At 32.9% G+C, this 22,584-nt stretch overlaps 1 protein-coding gene across 1 annotated transcript; it reads right to left on the reverse strand.

Moving 5' to 3' along the window:
- Positions 1-1,483: 1,483 nt before the first annotated feature.
- On the reverse strand, positions 1,484-21,576 carry LOC132722338 (uncharacterized). The gene is made up of 16 exons (XM_060706819.1): positions 21,519-21,576; positions 17,556-17,627; positions 15,858-15,938; positions 15,006-15,044; positions 14,107-14,193; positions 13,656-13,703; positions 12,442-12,513; positions 11,881-11,970; positions 11,645-11,698; positions 8,320-8,379; positions 7,155-7,244; positions 5,552-5,596; positions 4,161-4,667; positions 2,878-3,044; positions 2,184-2,318; positions 1,484-1,608 (listed from the first exon to the last, which is right to left on the reverse strand). The coding sequence occupies exons 7-16, from the start codon at positions 12,446-12,448 to the stop codon at positions 1,513-1,515; spliced, it is 1,251 nt and encodes a 416-aa protein (XP_060562802.1). The 5' UTR covers positions 12,449-12,513; positions 13,656-13,703; positions 14,107-14,193; positions 15,006-15,044; positions 15,858-15,938; positions 17,556-17,627; positions 21,519-21,576; the 3' UTR covers positions 1,484-1,512.
- Positions 21,577-22,584: the final 1,008 nt, after the last annotated feature.

The raw sequence follows: 22,584 nt of genomic DNA on the forward strand, positions 1-22,584 counted from the left end.
CGAAAACGGCAGAAGAAATGTTTAAAATAATAAACGCCAAAATATAAAGTCATGTGTAAATATAGATTTAGGGCTACATCTTGGGATATAACTTGAGAAATTATTGGACAATAAGCATCAAAGGCAGAACTAGAAAAATCATCAAGAAAAGAATCTAAGTAATGGGACATACTGAATATCAGATCCTTTTAAGCATACACATCATACAAAAAATCTAGCACTAAGTGTTATTCACACAAATCCTCCTTCAGGCCATTACTGACATGATCGGTCCTTTATCATATAATGGCGAGCAGAGCCGCAGCCATGAATTAACCTCTAAATATAAAGTCTAATTGATTCTGGCATATTTTATTGGCGATAAGATAAAAAAAAGTTGACCATCTTTACCGAAGAGCATGAACATAACGACGCTTCATTTCAGTGACTGATTAAAAGGTGATTAATTTGCGGTTGATGTTGAGGTCCGTTCCCTTTGGGCAATAGGGGTCATTGATTTGAGTGGACGAGGCAAAACTTCTACATGAAACTTAATTTAGGTATTGAGTCTAATGTTCCAGTTTCTAACCGCCAAAACAGGTCTCACTGGGTATTATTAGTAAGTCACTTTTGGAGCTCTTGGTAAGTACTGGTTAGTTTTCCAGTAAAACTGGTTAGTAGGAACGAGTTATGACCAAGAAAACGGAAGAAACAAAACAAATTTGTTGTTGTGTGTGTGTGCGTGTGCAAATTCCATTTGTTATTTTAGTAAACTAATGGTTACTCTCGTTAGCGAACCGGTTGTTGTCTACTTTTATTGGAAAGGAAGAAGTTTAGTAAACCGGTTGTTGTAGAGCCCTGTTCATCGGACGGGAACAGGATTAGTGAACCGGTTGTTGTAAAATATTCGTCCCTTTTTCTTATTGGTTTGTCACCTTGGTTAAACTATTGACGCAAAATAAGGTCACGTTTTAGGTTTAGGTTTTCCTAATGTCATAGCGAATATTGAAAGCAGCCGCAAAAAGGAGGGTTTATTTTAAAAAATATGTTAATATATATTTAGTTAAAGAAATGAGTGGGTTGTTTATATTGTCAACCACGGAGTTAACTTATTGTGGTAGTGAAAAATTAAAGACAGCATGTTACATAGTGATAAGCGATCGTAGAAAAAGTATTATATATAAAAAATATCGGTATATAGTTCAATAGTTTGAAATCGACTCGAACATGAGACAATGCATTGTCTAAGACTATATTAGGTTAAAATGCTTATTTGAGCTTCTTATCTTTTTAGAAAGAATAGCTTAAAATATCTTAAAACAAAATCCTGAACAAATTGTTGGTGAGAGCCTTATTTTTTGTCTTGTGAATGGGAAATATCGTGTTTAGAATGGTTCTTCTCTCGAGTTTTGAAAAAAATTTGTCTCCAGGTTTTACTTCAGTACAGAAAATACTAACCTAAATACATGTTTGATGGTTAAATACAGAGTCAGACTATCAACAATAAAAGTGGGAAAACAGTTTATTTGCTACTCAAACAATAACAAAGTAATTGCTAGGATTATTTAAAAAGACTCCGTTTTCAATGTTCAGAATTTCTGGCGCTGAATTACACTTTTGAACTGCAATCTGAAACACCAACAAAACATTGAGTAAAAATATACGAATATTAAAAATGAATTGTAACGTTATGAAAAGTCCTTAATTTGCAACTATCTATTTATTATATAACATAAGGAGTGACCCTTGCTGCAACATAAGGTAAGCAGCTCCATAACAGTTCAAAGAAACTAGAATTCTTAAGAAACAAAAATAAAATAACACATCTAAATGAAATATTGGGTGATTTATACAGCCGCCACACGTCACTTTTGTCTGCTGTTGTTCAACATGCAGGAAGGGGAAATACGTCAATAATAATATCAATAAAGCAGTATCAAATAATTTAATGCATAATGGTTTTGTTATTGGATTGAATAATTGAATTTGTAATTCGTAAAATATTATGAAACATCTCCCAATTTAAACGATTTGATCATTAAAGTTGTTGTCAACAAAATTGAGTATCAATCAATGATTAATATAAAAACCGTCAATATTATGATATTTGTGATGGGTTTTCAAAATTGGTATTTTATTTTATTTGAGACATTCTTTTATGATATGTTAGATAACTATTTTAATGAAAATTGTAAGGTTCTCACCTTGATACCAGAGTTGTGACAGCCAAGGAAGATGCCGCTCTGTGCTCCTAATGGGACATAGTTTTCAGTTTCAAAAGTTGACACTGGTGTGTAGGTCGGTATTAATGTGTTGCCCGACTGGCAGTCTGCCAAAACCTTTGATTAAAGTTGCGTATAGTGTTAATAGTCTTATTATTGTGATGTAATAATGTTAAATTGAAAAGAAACCAACACGATGATATGATATTGCAGACTCAGTTTAATTGAGTCGGTTCAGGAACGGTTGTGATTGCACCGACCGATTTCATCAGACAACTAAACATTTCGTCAAAAAATTGATGGAACAACATTTGGTTTAGATTATATATACTTTCTTATTATGCATAAGTATAATATATTGTCTTTAATCTATAGAATATTCATTTATTCGAGTATTTTGGTGAACTGCATAATGTGTATTTAAAATTAAATTATAAACTAAGCCTTAATTGAAATGACAGTGTTTCGAAAAACTTGATGAAGGCATATCTAAAAAACTTAAACTGAAAGAATGATGTTTTTTACCCCCCAAAAATACTAAATACTTTTACCATGTTTAAACATTATGGTTGTTTACGCCTTCAAATGGATGAATTCAGCAAATAACTAAAATACATCGATAAAATTTATCAAAAAAGTAAATAAAACAAATAAATAGATAAAAATAAAGAATTACGTTTGCTCCTCTTTTCCACGTCATAGGTGACGTAATTTTGCACGTGGACAGGACATAAGAGTCGTCAGAACCACAAGCTGCAGGATTGCAATAACTGGAATTTGGAGCAGTCGCTATTATTGATTTTGCGATACCCTCTATTACTGCCAGCTTGTTACATGAAAATCCTGTAAATATTTGAATCGAATGACAATTTAATAAATTTTTATTTCTATTTTTGTTTTTATAATGTATAAAGCTATAACTCTCCTGTCAGCATTCTCCAAATGATTCGTTTAAAGTTTTATACTAATAATTCTTAAATGCATGTATGTAGGAATTATGTTGGCTACTACATGCAAGAAATCATTCCTAAAAGGTTAAAAGATAACACCAGTTATGTTTCCAAAATGGGACGTGACCCGTGGTTGAATTGTCCTTAAACCACTTGTCCCTCACCGTTTTGATATAAATAGCTTTCCAGATAGCTTACACAAAGTTGGTATCTAACACGAGTATACAAGATATGGAGACAACTTTCGTTTCAAAAAGTTCTCCGCTCGAATTTGTGCAGAAGTTGTTAAACTTAAAACAGTAGGGCATTTGAAAACACGTTAACAAATGCTTGTTAAATATAATTAAATTGTAAGTGTAACTTTGAAGCAAAACCCTCATCTGGAACTGCTTAAAATAAAGCAAATACGGTGTTAAAGGAATAAATCGGACTATGGAAGTGATTAAAATAAACAATGCGTATATGATGTTTAAGAAATAACATGTCTTAGTCAGTGATATATTTATTGCAAAATGGTGTTTGAGGAATAACACTTACTAAGAAAGTGATTAAAACAATTTAAAATTTGTGTTCGAGTAAAAACGCTGCCTGAATAAGTGACGACAATGATGCAAATATAGGGTTTTAGGAATATCACTGTCTTAAGATGTGATAAAAAATAATGCAAATATAGTGTTGGAAGAATAACTCTGTCTAAGGAAGTGCTTAAATCAGTGAAAATTTGGTGTTTGAAACATAACACTAACTTCGTGACTAAAATAAAGCAAATATAGCATTGGAGAAATGGCACTTACTAAGAAAGCTTTTTCAATAGACAAATTTGAACAACAATTGTCTTGTCGTCTAACTAAAGTCATAATAAATATATGAAATAGGGAGTGTCAAAGTTGGCCGACATTTTGCGATTATTTTTTAAGGACAAATTTAAATTTTAAATAGTCATGGATAATGTGTCCATTGTAGAACCAATCCACTTTAACACATATGAAGGAATGATAATAGTATTAACTTACAGTAGGAGTTGGTCGTGGTGTCTGACTAGCAGTCGTCGACGGCTGAATGACTGTTGGAGATGTAGCAGATACCATAACTGTTGTCGACCGAGTGGGCGTGGTTGTGGTCGTAGTTGTAGTCATGGTTGTGGCCGTAGTTGTAGTCTCGGCTATGGGAGTGGTTGTGGGCGTGGTTGTAGTCGTGGTTGTGGGCGTGGTTTGGGTAGTAGATGTAGTCGTGGTTGTGGGTGTGGTAGTGGACGTGTTTGTGGTCGTAGTTGTAGTCGTGGTTATGGGCGTGGTTGTGGGCGTGGTTGTAGTCGTGGTTGTGGGCGTGGTTTGGGTAGTAGATGTAGTCGTGGTTGTGGGTGTGGTAGTGGACGTGTTTGTGGTCGTAGTTGTAGTCATGGTTATGGGCGTGGTTGTGGGCGAGGTTGTGGGCGTAGATGAAGTCGTGGTTGTGGGTGTGGTAGTGGGCGTGGTTGCAGTGCTTGTTGGTGTTGATTGTTTAGTTGTAGCTGAAACTATATAAAAAACAGTAATTTGGCATAGTCGAGTTTTTAGAGTTCAGTATCAGACATAAAAAGTACAAACTATCTTAACTATAAACCTTGGAAATATTGAATGATAATGCTTGAAAGATTAATAGCTGTTTCCATTTTGACAGACCATAGAAAAAATAGCAGAGAACCTTTGACTACTTACAGTTTTTTAGCCGACGGCATTTTCTTAGAATATAAGAACTGTACTCGACTAGAAATAAATTGCTCTAGCAAATTCTCGTATTTTAAAGTAAATACAGTATAAATGGTACGTATAGTGTTAGTTTCAAATATCCTAAATGTAATATGGCCCTGTAAATTCAGTTGCAAGCTGGTGCTGTAACAGTAGTCTGGCGAAAGTGATATCTTTACAACACGGCGAAACAATATATATTCTAATTCTATAATAATTTAAAGTATTTTTGATACATACACAAGGTCTTTATCTGATAAAAAAATGAAAAAAGTGTCATAAATTTACAGTGATCGTATGTATATATTAGTATAATACTGCACGTTTGTAACGTCGCTTTTCATTGGATAATCGTGACGTTTACACGGCAACTGTCAATTTATCAAGGAAGTCTTACTATTTTTCGCGAGAAGAAGATACGTGCTGTATTTTAAATTCGTTATAGATATTTTGGAAAGGTTATCTGGCAGTATATAAAGTGTAGTTTGCAATATAACACTTGCCTAGCGTCTCGGTCTTATTTCCAAACAACTGTTTATATAGGACCATTTAACCTGTCAAAATCTGTATAAATAATAAATAAACACCACGATTATCCAATGAAAAGCGGCTTTACATACATGCATTATAGTAACGGACTTGTAGAAAAGTTTTCTAATAACGGTATACATACTCCTAGAACATTCGCAGCTGTCACTATGATCACTCGGGTATTTCACTTAAAATATATGAAATTTATACATTTCATTAAGTACATAGAAACCAGACATGAATTAATCTATAAATAAGTATCAATTGCACAGAATGTATCAACCGACAATGTTTCGAGGGGAAACTTTTATCAGGGAGTTTGCTGTTTATTTTGTAAATCACATATTATCTAAATCATATTTCAAGTATATAACTTTTATCGTTCTATATTCACAAACAAATCTTTTTAATATAGACCATAATGTAAATTATCGCTATATCTGCCAACCAGTTGAAATTTCACACATTTTTCCTAGTGTCATACATCTATCTCTCTGATAGGGGCTTCCGTGGCCGAGTGGTTAAGGTCGTTGACTTCAAACCACTTGCCCCTCACCGCTGTGGGTTCGAATCCCGACAGGGACTTTGGATTCTTTCATGTGAGGAACGTCGGTGGTTCTACTCAGGTGTCCGTTCGTGCCTGAAATAATGCACGGAAGGGCACCTGAGGTCTTCCTCCACCAGTAAAGCTGGAACGTCGCCAAATGACCTATACTGTGTCGGTGTGACGTAAAGCCCAATCAAACAAACTGATTAAGACCTTAGTGCCATTTAATAATATTCATGAACGGCCTTTCACTGTTTCAGTTATAGTATAATAACATAGTCAAACAAGCTGTCCGTCCGGCAAGTTTTGTTTATAACCCATTCATGGTAATGGTTGACTCTTCGTGATTGTTTTGGAAATGAAGCAGCTTCCCACTATATATATCTTTAATTAATGTTGTAGGAAAGTAGTTTTGTTCAGTTACTCCCCCTTAGAAAGAAAACCTCATTTGTATGTTACATTTCCATATGCATACTTATTTTTAAACCTGAAATTGTGAGATACCAGTTGAAATTCATTGAGACGCTGCATTGATGTCTGTTTCGAAACAGCAGAGTTCAAAACGTAAATTCTTTTTACATTCATTTTCTTTATGTATTTTCACTTTCATTTTCTTTATGAAAACGATTCTTAGTTTATAGACCGAGGTTTTAGATGTAGACTCTAGATCTTCATTTTGGAAGGACGTGAAAGAGGATTTTTCTTTTATTTATAGTCAATAGATATTATCATTTACTAAGGTTTGTCGGCGCATAACCATTTTAACAGAAATAGCCGCACTTGGGTGGCGTAGATCTACTAACTAACGCAGTTACGGACTAGATCTAATAATATAAACATTTTTGACTATGTAGGTTCAAACCCCGCCAGCCATTGATTCTCACAGTAAGAAATTTTACACCAATTTTGGCTTTTTGCACTCGTGGCTTTGCCTTTTTGGTTCCATGGACGGATTCTCGAATGTTTCTTTAAGTTTAAAGTTGAAAAAAATGTAATTAATTTTTTAGCTATTCAAAATGCGCATACGTGAAATGCTTCTTCCGTTTCTAATGTCAAATCTTATTGTTAATGGGTCTAAGAGTTTACAATTCAACACAAACGAACTAAGTAAATTTTGTATAAACGAAGATCGTCACCTTACGAGTGCCGCTGTGACTACAGGTCAACCAATCAAAATACATCTTAAGTTTTTACTTACATGCTGCTCTGATTATTAGATCTTGTTGACAATCGATACAACGATGGTCATCGTAACAGTGATCTTTCACATTCTCAAGGTTTGGCCACACTGCAATATTTGTTTTATCGTTCTAGTTATCATGTTTCTTGAAAATTATTGAAATCACGGTCCCGGCAAGTTATAGTTATTATGTAGTAAGTGATTAAAGTTATGTTGATTGACAGTAAGTTAGGTTTAACCGTTAAAACGTAAAGTAATGAATGTTCTAGAAATTTAAATAAGTAAAAGACCAAGGAACTGCCAGGCAATATTGTTCCATATGGGCCAGGAAACACACAGTATTTGAGATTAAGATAAATTATATAAACAATGTTTAACCTGGTTCACTGAACATACAATGTGGGTCAGGAAACTTAAAGAAATTAAGGTTTAGAAAAAAAATATAGTTTATATATTGTGTAAAATTTGCTTCGGTGAACTTACAATATTGGCAAGGAAAACCACAGGAATGAAAGTTTAGAAATATTATATAGACTATGTAAAATATGGTTCAGTAAACTTAATATATGGGCCAGGAAATATACAGTAGTAAATGTTCAGAAAACTTTTATAAATTATGTAAAATATTGTTCATAAACCTAAAGATATGGGCCATGAAACATACAATATTTAAGGTTCGAAAACATGTATAAATTAGATTAATATGGTTGAGGAACTGAAATAAATTACGATTGAGGAAACTGTTAATAAATATGAATAAATAAATCAACAATATTAATAGTTCAGTAAGTTAAAAAATGTTTTTTTAGGAAAGTAATTTAAGGTTACGGTAATGCTGGATTAGGAAACAGTTTGTTGTTATGGTTCATGTAACAACACCATCTATGGTTCGGGCAATGTACAATTATATTTCAATTAACTCATATGAATTATGGTTCGGAAGAGTTGCAGTAATTATTGTTCCGTAAACATACAATAATAATGATTCAGAGAAAGTTCATGTATAAAACATATTAGTTCTGAACAGTTATTGCGGTAATTATGGTTTATGAAAACATTTATAATTAATTGTTAGGAAAGTTACGGTAATTTTGTTCAAGACATTATTTATAATTAGCTGTTAGGAAAGTTACGGTAATTATGGTTCATGAAAACATTTATAATTATTTGTTAGGAAACTTACGGTAATTATGGTTCATACACCCTTGTGCTTCAATATTGGAAAACAGTCTGTGATCAATTTCTGTAAATATTTGAAATGCATTTAAAGTATTATTTTAAAAAAATCATAAAAGCAATTAGTAGGGTGTGTTTCTTGTAAAGTGTATTTAACAAAGGAAAAGGACATGTACATGTAAAGATACATATTTTTGAAATTGGGATTTTGTATATGCCTCTTGACTCGAATAAACATGTAAGTGTCCTTTTTTAAATAATGAGGACACCTAGGGGCAATAAAGTAAACCTACTGATCATTATAAATTAACCATATAGCTTCCCCAAGAGAATAAATAAATATCTATATTTTCATTAGAAATGTTTGAAACAAGCAGTTTGATATTATCAACAATAAGAAGAACGTTCATTTCAGTGTTTCTTGTTATGCGAGTAATTACATACATTGTTTAAACGATTTGATTTTTACGTTGAACATTTAAAGCTTGTTGTTTTGTTTAATTTTTGACAGAAAATTGCGTTTTTTTTATCAAAAGCTCTAAAGAATGTTTGTCAGCAAAGTGAAATCGGGGATATTCGGGTATTTTACAACACGTAGCACCCATGAAATGGTTCGATTCCTGCCAAGATACTGCATCGTCGGGTACCCACGATTGATAAACATGTTACATAACGTGCAATCAACCGTGGGTAAAATGAATCGATTTGCGTCGATACACAGCAACAGGTGCGTAAAATAGCTACCAATGACATCGCGTTTAACAAATCTATATTCTTCAACAGCGGAGGTAAAAAACGATAAGAAACAAAATGGCAGCGCCCACGGTTAAAAACTGTTGTACGTGTCTTGCTAAAATCAATGGCGAAAACTATCACCAAATCAGTTCTTCTGCAAGCAGATATCAATCAGAAAGGAAAACATCACGCTGTAAAAGTAAATTATCTATGCTTTCTAGCTGGAAATCGTTTAATTTTTCGATGTTGAACTTTTCACGTCGTCTTTGGTTGTCGCAAAAGTGTCTGTAATACCGAACGTCGTACAGAACGAGCGTTTTGATTGGTTTTTATCGCCTCATGAAATCGTGAGGCAGCCAATGAAAAAGCTGCCTTTGACACACCTCTAATCGACTGAATATCGGCAAAAAATCCCACGGCTGATAAATGTTAATGGTTCGGCCGTGGGTATCCGACGATGAGATACTGAAGCATGTATTCGATGTAAACTATAATATATGGGGATATATTAAATGAAAGTGTTCTCATAATTGCAATGGAGGCATCATTGTTAGAAGTTTGAATTTGTTTAAATTGATAACAAGTGGATATAATATGGTTATTAAAACTTGGTTTTGTAAAATTTATTTTAAGGCCCATTTTGCCTCAGTTATGCTATAATATTATTTTCATTAGAAATATTTCAGTTTTGGTATATTGTTAAAATGACCAAAAATTACTCATTTGCCATAAAAAAGAACTAACTTTTGCTTCTGTTGCTCTGTTAGCAATTTGTATAATCACATAGTATTTTGAGGTCAAAGTTCTACTTTGTTTACATTTTTCATACCTTTTTGACACATTATTGCATGTTCGTTTCTGTTTTCTTTAGTTGTCAAACATCAAACATGATCTAAATCCATTATTAGATAATTTAAATAACATTTAGGTAGTAATAAAGAATTCTAAAAATATTGATTTCTGAGACAAAATGTACCTTTTTAAAGACATTTTCTACAGTTTTATGAAAAATTAATCCTTTCATAGAACTTTCTAAATTTTTTGTATGATGAGTAAAATTTAATGACGAATTTAAAAATAAAAAGAAAAATATATGTTGACGTGTTGGATTTCTTGTAAAATGGCAGTTTCCATGGTAACCGTATATCTAAAAACTGTCAAAATAGCCTAACTGTGTTATAACGAATAGAAAATGTATAAGATAGCTTAAAACACACAACAAGCATTGTTTTATGCAAAGATAATCTTATCTAATGATTCTGTATGAAACAAATGATAATCTGAACATATTTCTTTAAAAAATGAGATTTCCATGTTCCTCAACCGAACAAAAAATGAGAAAAATAAACATGAATTCTGAGAATAATTAGAGATATTGAAAAAAGTGTTTCATAGGATTTTCTTTTTTTTTTGTATGTTGTGTAAAATTTAATGACAAATTCAAAAAGAAAAAGAAAAATATATGTTGGCGTGTTGGATTTTTTGAAAAATGGCAGTTTCCATGGTAACCGTATATCTCAAAATTGTCAAAATAGCCAAACTGTGTTATAATAATGTATAAAATAGCTTATTACACTCACAATAAACATAATTTTATACAAAGCTTGCTTTATCTTAGGGTTCTGTATAAAACAAACGATAATTGGAACATATTTCTTTAAGAAATAAGTTTTCATGCTTTTTAACTTAACAAAAAATGAGAAAAATAAACATGAATTCCGTAAAAAATTAAAGCTATCAAGAAATTTCTTTCATAGAACTTTCTACATTATTGATATATCAAGTAACATTTGATGGTGGATTCAAAAATAGTAATAAATATATATGTTGACGTGTTAGTTTTTTGTAAACGGGCAGTTTCCATGGTTACCGCATATGCCAACTGTCAAAATTACCACGCTTTCTTAAGAAATATCAGTGTTATACTAAATGTATTGTCAAATATACAACAAAAACATGTTGTAACAAAAATTTCTTTTTCTTTTGATGATATATTAAGTAAATGATACTGAATATCTTTTTAAAACATATCTAGGGCCATATTATTTTTTTTCACTCGACTAACATACCCGAACAGTAAGCAAGTATTCAGAAATTTACAAAGAAAATAATGAAATTCGGAACATCATTCGGAACATTTCTTAGATATTAATTTTGTTTTTTTATTCAACACTTTTAAAATATATCATTTTAAACTTCTTTGCCCAGTTGTCTGCCAGTAATCAAGTCGCGACGCACTTTTGTCACTATACCACAAGTGGGTGGGGTAACGCGCGCAGAATCATCATCAATGCTGTCGTACTAATGCTTGGAGAAATCCTTTATGTGATGTTGTCTAAACGACCTCTTATTCTTTTGAACCGATCTCCTTTTGAACATTTAGAAATATCTATTCTGTATTATTTACTCATTATTTGCTTATAGCCGAAATTTAAACACTTATCCGAATACTATTCAACTTGACCTTCATTTGAAGAGTAATTATCCGTGATTATCTTTCTTGGAATCGCATAACGATGCGCACAGAAAACTACCGAAAACGTCTTTAAATGATGAATGACATAATTCAATTACTTGCAATGTATAAAATTACAAACCTTGATATAAGCTATCGCGTGTGTGATCCCTACAGTCAAGCAGGCTTCCGTTATCTGTAAAAAAGTGTATTGTTTTGTAATAGATTGTATTTAAACATATTGTCTTGTGTTCCCATGTCTTAGTAATGTAGATATACGCGTTTGTTTCATAATTTAATAGAAAACAACAACAGAAAACACGCACCGCCCCAACCCCCACAAAAAAAATCCAAGGAATGAAACAAAACACAACAAACTTATTCTGTATATTTCGTGGTTTTGAAGCGCTGCACGCGCGTGACATATACACCCATCGTAATGCTGTGAAGTTGCATGTTGGTATTCGTCTGGAAAAAATACCCATGTAATGTTACAAATAATATACATGTACTTAAAACGTGAATGCTAAATAGTTGATTAAATAAGGTTATGTGCACATTTTATTATTGCCATAAGGCCCATAACTTGCATAGTAGATCTAGTGTATTTATAACAGTTTTTAAAGGAACACCACCGAGGTCCAAAAGCCTCTATTACAATTGTAATTTTGTGGTATTTTATCCCAATTTGAGTGAAAATAATTGCAATGCTTTTCAATTGTGGATCATTTTTCACAATAAGATTATTTATTCTCAAAATACAGAGTGAAAGCAATTGGTTTAGACCTACATAACATGTACCATTAATCTCGTATTTAAAAAAACCTTTTACAGTACCACAATGGCTTAAATTAAAATATTTCATTTGAAAGATATTTTAAAAAAGTAATGAAACATAATAAGTGTCCGAAAAAATAAAATATATCCGAAAATGCGTACTGGCCATATGATTCTGAATTTTCTTTCGACATTCTGAACTCTTGACTTGGAGCTCATCTAGAAAGTGCCAGACTAAAAAAAGAAATAAATATAAGACTTAATGTCAGAAGAAAACACCCTTTAAAGATTCTGTTTGTTGTAATTAAGGTTATTACCACGAAATTTTATATCTGTATATAAACAATTTTCAAACATCGAAGAATATGTAAAATATCTACTGCAGATATTTGTCCACATTATTTGTAATCTTTAAAATATATGCATTCATTTCTTGTTGAAAAATTTGAATTGGACTTTATAGAAAATAAATTTCCAGTTGGCTCCCTTTATTAACATGAAATGTTAGTTTGGTAATATCTTTACAAATAATGCATTTTGGAACTTACAATATTGATAAATCTTCATTTGAGCATTATATTTATGATATAATACCATAAAAAATTGTGTTACAGGATCTTTAAACACGCATGTTTTGTATGTTCATTGATCAATTATGACTTCATGATAAAACTTTATAATGTATAAGGCGCAAATAAATATTTCTATGGTATTTGCACTACACACATTTATTTATTTATTTGTATGTTTCTGTGTCAGTGTGTAAAAGATATCAATAAAACAATTTTTCTAGATTAGAAACTTTAAATTAAAACTGGAAAGACAAAATAAGACAATGTGCTAGATTAATAAAATCAGAAAAAGAAAAATGCTTGAATAAGTATGAGTGCCAGACTGGGAAAAAATAACGCATAGTGCTAGACTGAACATACTAAAGAAAGACTTTTTCACTGACTTTAAAATACATATTTTGAAATAGTGCTTAATCAATCTCCTACGCAGAGATCTCCCCTCATCAGTTCCTTGATAACGATATGCCAAGGGAGGTAATCACTGTGAGGATCTTAATGCTTAACAGGAAAAACAAAGCAAGACCTTGCACTTGGAAATCAGAATAATACAAATGGTCAGTCAGACAAAATCCGATTGAAAAGAAAACATTGAGAAAAAGTATCTGACTAGAATCAGATAAAAATAGTATAAATAAAGAAGTGTATCTATTTGACTTTGAAAATGGGATACTATCTGAATTATATTGAACGATTGCTCAGTAGCTATGAATATGTCCTATGCAGTTTAACATGCGGTGGGCCTTAGTTGTTAGATATGGCATACATAGAAAGTATACAATTGATCATGAAATAAATCATTCAAACCTGAGTTTGCACTCAAACAGTCCTTCGTATTTCCAAGGTCAAGGAGTCCTGAAAGAGAAATATTCAAGTGCTATACAACGTAGATTAGTAGTTTTTCTAATGTTTTATGACTTGTGTAAAACGTGTCTTTCTTTTTTTATCACTTAATGCCTTCTCTGCTATAAATTATACAACGTAGATTAGTAGTTTGTCTAAAGTGTTATGACTTGTGTAAAACTTGTCTTTCATTTCTTAACACTTTATGCCTTCCCTACTGTATTTTTTTTTAAAAGATATTCGTCAACATAACTACAACAAAGGAATAGCATACTTGTATAATAATTATCTAAGCTCGAATATCAAATCTTTGGAAGAACTTCATCAAGTGTCAACGTGACATTAATTCACAAAGTCAAGTAGACGCATCTTTATGAAACTTTTTGGAATATACCGAAAACATATGAAGACTTACGATTGTAACTGCTGTATTGACTGCATGAATCGGCCGTATGCCCTTGGTGGCTATTATTGTGCTGACCACTTGTTTGCTGAGAATTTGCTGAAGTATTAAAGTGACGTTATGCCCATCCTAGTTTAAATCGTAAGTTAACAGGTAAAATTCAAAATCAATTGACATTTTGTCATAATTGTGTTCAGTTATATATATTACTATTGAGTCTGTTTATGGACAGTACTAGAAATGCAACTTACCATCCACGCCTCGAGCACCGGCTTAAGCAAAATTCACAATTATAGAGAATTTATTTTAGTTTGACTGTGTAGGAATCAATCGACTTTCATATCTGCTTTTGGAACTAGCCAGTACTAAACAAAGAATGTGTAGTTTCTTGCTTTAGTAAACAACGGCTTGCCCCTGATTTTGGTTTGAGCCCACAAAGTCAGCAATCCATAGATTGCTAGTCCGACATGTTTACCACTTTGTCATAGTCCACGTAAAACACTTGTTTGCAAAATAAATTCACTGTTTGATTAAGAAAAAATGTAAGTAAGTAAATAAATGAAAAGCAAATATGCATCCTTTCTTTCAGGGATATAATGAGGTCTTATTATCGAAAGACTGACAAAGCAACTAACCTTATTCTTTAGTTTACTCTGGCAATCTCTAAACTGATTGCAGTGCAGTATGTTCTGGAACATTGATAACATTGTCATGGGTACTATGACTATATAAGGGCAATTTAGCAGATGACGCTTTTCAGATTTTCACAAACAAGAACACCGTTTTTAAAGCTGATATGTCCTATTCTTAATCGTATCAAAGCCTTAAACTTATGCAGAATATTTCAATCACATATTTGGCTTTTATAATGTGGTACACATACAAAGTAGGAAACATTTGTTGAGACTCACCAGTGCATACACAATGGTCAGGGTGTATTTCAAATGCATCTGGAAAGAAACGCACGATTGATTTAATCATAAATAAAACAATTATAATAATTATTTTATTTCATCACACAAATACATGCCATTTTATGGTACAAAAAAGAAACAATATCACATAATTATTTTAATGAGTGAAACTACCTCAATAAAAAGCTTAATAAATAGAGGATATTCAAGTTTTTTCTATAAATACATGATTTATTTTCATCGAGTGGTATGAAAATAAATATTTCATGAGTGGCGGTAGCAACGAGTGAAATATGGTAATTTTCATGCCACAAGATGAAAATAAATCATGTATTTATAGAAAAAAACTTGAATTTTCTGTTTATTATATACTCTTTTCTCTTACAATTTTCTCTTTTTTTGCGATAAAATTTGAAAGACTTTCCCTTAAATTTTGGGTGCTGGCAGAATTAAAAAGAAAGTAGTCCGGTAAGACACCAGTGAAAATACGGAAAATATGTTTCACTCCAGTGAAAAATAAATTTTTACAGTGAAAATACGGAAAATGAAAATACGCATTTTATTTCATCAATATTTCTCAATATTTCATTTATTAGTATATAATAAACAAAATTATTGAATAGTGAATATATTTTCTATCAAAAATGTCATGCCAATAAATTATTTTATGACTACAAAAATACGTTTGTCCAAACATCAAAGAAATATGTTACTAATTGTAACTAAACCGTCTTTATTTTATTGGTTCTTATTTTTTTCTTAAAATAAACAAAAGTGTTCATTATATAACCTGCATACATGCATATTATACAGCCACAAAGCTAGATAAAATATGTTGTAGTAACTTACAACTTAGATGGTATATTATATCTTTCTGACAAGAATTGTAGTTATATTGATCAGTCGAGATATGCCTCAGGTAATTCCAAACTGAAATAAATATGTTGGAAGATATATAAAAAAGTAATAAGTTGGAAGAAATAATTATATAAAAATATATTCTCGTATTACTTCACACAGTTTAAAAAAGAAGTATTGTCTGGATGAAATGTAACGACACATTTATTGATACAACCCTTCATGATGAACCCCGCTTTCCCCTCTGAGTATCTTTTTTTGGTGTGTTACAATGTGCCTTTGCCTTCTACCGCTATTTGTTTAGTGTCCTAAGGGGTGCCTTTGCCCTCCTCTGCATTTATTCGGTGTCCAAAGAGTGCCTTTTAATTGGGTGACCTAAGGAGTGCCTTTGCCCTCCCATGCCTTTGTTTGTTGTCCTTAGGGGTAATTTTGCCATTCTCTGTCTTTGTTCGGTGTCCTTAGGGGTGTCTTTGCCCTTCTCTGTCTTTGTTTGGTGTCCTAAGGTGTGCCTTTGCCCTCCTCTGCATTAGTTCAGTGTCCTAAGGGGGTTGCTTTTTCCCTCCTCTGCATTTGTTCGGTGTCCTAAGGGTTGCCTTTGCCCTCCTCTGCATTTGTTTGCTGTCATAAGAGGTGCCTTTGCCCTCCTCTGCATTTGTTCGGTGTCCTAAGGGGTGACTTTTCCCTCCTATGCCTTTGTTCGGTGTCCTAAGGGGTGCCTTTGCCCTCCTCTGCATTTGCTCGGTGTCCTAAGGTCTTTGCCCTCCTCTGTCTTTGTTCAGTGTCCTGAAGGTAAGGATGCCTATGGCATCTCCTGCTATTTGTTTGGTGTCTTACGGGCTGGCTTTGCCCTATGTTACGTGATCTACTGGGAGTCCTTTGGGTGGACCTGTGTGACTGTTTTTTTGTTGTTGTTTTTACGTTCCTACATCGATTTATCTTTGTGGATATATGTATTAATATTCCATGGATAAGTTTATTTTTGTGTTTGAACTATCGCTCCAATCGGGCCAGGAGAGCTAAATAAAGAAACACAGAGTCCCCCAAGAAAGCCCTACACGGCAAAATTGAAAAATATTGCAGGCTCGGTCTGATTGAGCCTGTTCATGAACGGTGATGGAAATTTGCAAGTTACCGTCTACGCCCCCTAGCACCAACCGAAGCAACATTTAAACACAAAAATGGAAATCACTTTATTTTTTGGCGACGATCAAACTTTTAGTACACAGTAATGGGCAAAAAGTTTGGCTGGACATTCTGAACGAGCAGTGCAATGAGACGTGTACATGTGACAGATGGATAGAGTACCTTGACTTTATAAAGAAGTACTTGTGAATTGCGTTACATATTTCGTTAGCTGAAAAAAGTAGAGAACATCAATGGACAAATTGCTATGGTCATCGATAAAGAATCTTTGCCCATTTTCTTTGAAAATCGAAAAGAAATGTGTTCGGAGGAAAGAAATTTGGCAAGCTGAAAGAAAACCGATGACTGCAATATATTATCAAATTATTAAAACTGGACTTAATGCATTGACAAACATTAAATTTTGTCAAATTCTTTCACCATTAAAACTGAAAATTTCAATATTAGATTAATAGTGTATATGAAATTCAAAACCCAATTTTACAAAAGACACCGATTTGATAGGTTGATAAATAAGTTAAAAGTTGTAACAAACTTGTGGCAAACCTGAATGATGTGTTCTGCATGCAAGGTTATTACCATGTGTCCCTTGTGATTCAAAAAACTGATAATACAGATCTGAAATTCAAAATCATTGTCAATTGTAAATTGAATATATGACTTGTCTGTGTATTTAATAATAATATTTATATGTTATAAATAGTTGAGCGACACTTAAAGAACTTAAATAATACAAAGTCATTTATTTTGAAGAAAAAACATTCATGTTTTTTTGTTTGTTTTTTCATTCAGTTGCTCGTATGACTTATGTCAAATTTTAATCAATTAAGATACATCTTGATCCGTTTTGAGTGGCGGACTAACGTGACTTTTAGATGACTTATAGTGCAGATCATTTTAACAACCTCAATTTAGATGAGTTTATGCGACTATTTTTTGTACCCTTGCCTTCCCCTAAATGTGTCATGTCTGTAGTTTAAAGGTCAAGGTCACACTCTGACTTTAAAGAAAATGATAATAAATGCACTGCACTGATGTTCACTTCCAGTTTGGCGTAATGACGATTTGTCGCGCGCAAAAATTAGGTCCCTGCCGCATTGAAAGTCAAGGTCACACGCAAACGCATCGTCAACAGTTTAAAAAGGTGAATGTTTTACTTTAATGTCAAAGTACTAAATTGATGGTTGTGTCTTGTCATATCTTTAAAATTCATTCACGGATTCTTTCTGAAATAACTGGGCTCACAGAGAATATGAGAAAGTATCTTTCTTTATTTTTGTAGCGCTCTTTTTATAGTAAGCATGCCTTTTATGCAAGTCAAGGGCCGTGATTCATCTTCCGGGTCCTGCTTGGGGGTCATTTTGTCTGTTTCCAACAACAGTTCTTGTTTTATGACAAGCCCGAAAAACATTCAGCATATTATGCTATTTATGCTATAAAACTTTTTGGAAGAAATATTATTTATAATGAGATGATGTGCGTAACACAGGTTTCCTGTGATCAAAATTGGCCCGGGCATAACTGGATTTATACCGACTCATTTAAGTTTCATTGTGTGAATCTGCCATACAGTGTGTATTTAGAGCTTAGACAATAATTATGTAGCTTTGCCTTCAACTGATATGAATAATGCTCCTTGGATAAATATTGGCCCCGTGATTAATATTTCCTTAAAGAATAATCATCTGATACTTATATAGTACTGATACTACGCCACCTTGGGCTTAGATATTTGATATGAAACATCACTTTGTGGACCACAAAATAATTGTTATGAATCATGTTCCTTGTGGCAATATTGGCCTCGGGCCCTGGGGTCGTTTAGTTAACATAGTTTTGTATACATTCTTTTTGTAAAACAACAATGCTTAAAGTTTGGAAATTTGACATGAAAAACTATCTTGTTGGTCTGTACAAAACTGGTATTAGTCATATCCTTTGATCAATACTGGCCCCACCTCCGGGTCACTTGCTGATATAGTCTTACACGAGAAAACACATGTCAGTCTTATTTTGTGAAACAACAATGCTAAGGTCTAAGATGTTTTAAATGTAACATTACCTTGTGAACCTCAGCAAAAATGATAGTAATAATGCCCCTGGGTAATAATGGTCCACCTTAGACTAACTTGTTGTATATAAACTTTTCTGCATACTCTTATTGTGTGAAACCATATAGTCAAGAGCTTAGATATTTCGCATGTGGCATCAGTTTGTACATTTCTGCAAATATTATCTTAATCATGACCCTCGGATCAAAATTGGTCATGGCCCGAGTCATTTACCTGATGTAGACTAAGGTGTAGGATAACAATCTTATCTTTTATAGATTACAATGATTCTAAAGCATTGCCTGGTAGACCTTTATGAAACTTGCCATGAATTATACGACCGTGTCACGCTTTTCGGTTACAACCTGTAATTTTCAATATAGAGGATTATTTTCGGGAAGATGATATACGCTCACCAATTCAATTGATATTCAAGACATTAAGGTCTGTGTATCATTCATACATACAGAGACAATGAATTTGTAAATATCTAAACTGTACCGAAAATCTGGATATGAACAATAACACAATCAGCACAAAGCTGCTTGGTGTATATTGTAACTTGCGAAATTTACCTCGCTCTTTGCTGTAACATTATTTAATTTTTACAAACAAGAGAAGTTCAACTGGTCATTTCCTTTTATAAACAATTCTGAACGCAAAGGATTAACGTTTAGCAAGTTTCATTTTTGTTCGCTAGTTAAATAATGTTAGAATATGAAAATATGCGTTCCTCTCTCGATTCTAATGTTCAAACTGTCAAATCTGCACATGAATGGGACAATATATAGATGATACTGTTGTGCAGGGTCTGAAGAAATATACGACTCGGACCCAGTTCCTTCCAAGCGAAGCACAAAACATGTTTAAGAATCTAAACTACATTTGTACTTTGTAGTGTGGAACGGAATAAAAATCACCAACATGTCCTCTCGACAATAATCCTCTATTTTTAAAATTCTATGTAGCGATTATGTAACACGTTCTCGACGTGTATGCACTTCGGGTATAAATGCCTCCATCATGGAGGTCATATATTATCAAAAGAATGTTTGATTTGGTCCATGCCCTAGTTTTAAGATTTTGATTACTCTAATAAATTTACTTTCGGGCGTATATTGCCATGCCTTTGCGGTGCTCTTGCTTTTATTATTCTTGATTAAACAGAAAGTTTCAAGCTACAGGTAATTTCTTTTATTTTTTATCCTCTTGTGTGATTTTGTCAGTAATAATGTAATTTTATCACATAATCAACACGTTAAATCACGGAACAACACTATGGAAATGTTTGATGTTAACCCTACTGGTTACTTTCTCTATTTTTATTCCAGGTTCTGTTGCTGATCGTCGAAGAACACAAAGATGGCGAGTAACTACACTTGCACAAGATAATAGACTTGAAACATCCCAGATGCGGAATCGCAGAGCGCATCGCTGCCGTTACCATAGAAATATATCGGAGACCAATATCTGGTCAAAGTGTGAGAAACCGTTTACGTGAACGTGGTTTTAGGGCAAGACGTCAGTTCGTTGGCTGCGTCCTGACGCCAAGTCACCGAACTGCAAGGCTGAATTGGTGCACACTTCATCGTCGGTGGACCAGACAACAGTTGGCAAACCTTCTTTTCAGTGATGAATCGGGGTTTACGTTACAAAGCAAAGATGGTCGCACTAGAGTTCACAGACATCATGGGGAATGTTATTCGGATGGATACCTTAATCCGGTCAACCATTTTCAAGCAAGCGTAATGGTGTAGGGTGGGATAACGTCTACGAGTAAATGGGATCTCGTTATCATTCGTGGAAACATATAAGCACAAAGTTGCATTAACAATGTCTTAAATTCTGTTTTCATCCCAATTATAAATCAACACAATGGCATCAGTTTCCAACAAGATAACGCAAGATCTCACACGACACGAATCACAACGCATCATTTGCAACAAAACAATGTTAACGTGTTACCGTGGCATTTAAGTTCTCTACATCGTTAACCAATAGAGCAATTATGGGATGAGCTCGGGCGTCGTACACGTCAACGTCTAGTTGCACCTAGAACACTCGAAGACCTTGAGAATACGTTGCTTCAGGAATGGCAGAAAATCCCCGTTCCGAAATTACACGTAACATAAACTCTATGCGCCGCAGATGTATTGCAAGTTGCAACAGTTGTTGCTAGAGGCGGTTATACGCGTTATTGACTTTGTTTCTTTTTAAACTGACACTTGTAATAAGGAAGTGTCGATTGCTCTTTTATTTTTGTGATTGTTTTGTTTTGCATTTTGTTTCGAGTTATAATGAATTTATTTCAATAAAACATTTGAAATCGAATATTTTACCGTTTGTCTAATGTATATAAAAAAAATCTAAATTATAATGAGCGTTAGACTTTTTGATTAGTATATTTTCTCATGTAGAAGTGCGTAGAAGTTCACGTCTTAAATAAATGGCTACCTACCTCGATATGAATTCTCATTCGGAAGGCAATGGTCTTTAATATTAGATACACCTGCAAAATCAACTGTTTTATTAAATTGAATGAAATACTTGATTTGCATTATAATTCAGTATCATGCAATAAATTGTACAATGGTTTCTTTGAAATAAAAACTTACAAACCAATTAAAAGGCTAAATTGTCGACTAAGTTGCAACAGGTCGTTGGTTTTTACGACAAACATTGGAAAAAAAACACATTACACAAGCAAAAGGTAATTGGACTTATTCTAAAACAAAATGTTATAATACGAAACAATATGTTATGACAATTACTACTTCCTTAATTTTAACAGATAAATTTTACTTAATCCTATTTAATAAAATGCCTGTATATTCAAAATATCTTAAAATTTATCGAAATAAGTCGTCAAATTTAAATTTTTCAATATATTATTAATCAAATATATATTCCTAGTTTATACGTAAACTACATTGCTTGAATTTGGATTATCAAAGTATTAAAGAAAAATAATATTGGAGTTTTTTGACACGAAGGGACTGAAAATATTTTTTCAAGACTTTAGTTGTACTGAATATAGCTCTGGACTAAAAACTCGTGTGCCAAATTTTTAGATCATTTGTTCACTCCGCTTATTTGATATATTCAATTTTATGGTGCAAGTTGAACCCAAAATGTAAAGTGTTTTTCAATCAAAATGGCCAAAAAACGCATACATAATTCGATTATTAATTTACTACTGAGTATATTAACATATTATCTATTGGTAGTTTTCTATTTAAAGTGCACCAATTAATTGATGAAAGAAATACAAATTTTATTATTTGGCTATAAGACCTCAGTGGAGCTCTTTAAGGCACATTGTCTTAGAAATGAAAAAAAATCCTTTTAAAAAAAAGCAAACAGGTTCTATCTAAAATGTTATTATAATTTGTTAAGAACATGTAAGACGCTTATTACCCGAATAAGGCTGCGCTGTAAGTGTAATAATTTGCCATAAATGAAGCAAAATGTATGCTTAGTTGCATTTTGACTTCCACGCTAAATATTTGATCACTTTAATAGTT

This window comes from Ruditapes philippinarum, unplaced genomic scaffold (genome assembly GCF_026571515.1).
Source record: "Ruditapes philippinarum isolate M1 unplaced genomic scaffold, ASM2657151v2 ctg335_1_1_1_1, whole genome shotgun sequence".
Taxonomy (NCBI): Eukaryota; Metazoa; Mollusca; class Bivalvia; order Venerida; family Veneridae; genus Ruditapes; species Ruditapes philippinarum.

Coding starts and splice junctions, on each gene's coding strand:
- LOC132722338 (XM_060706819.1), bottom strand. Junction 11,699..11,880: donor CCACGAAATATACAGAATAA/GTTTGTTGTGTT, acceptor ACTTTTTTACAG/ATAACGGAAGCCTGCTTGAC. Junction 8,380..11,644: donor ACGCGATAGCTTATATCAAG/GTTTGTAATTTT, acceptor AAATATTTACAG/AAATTGATCACAGACTGTTT.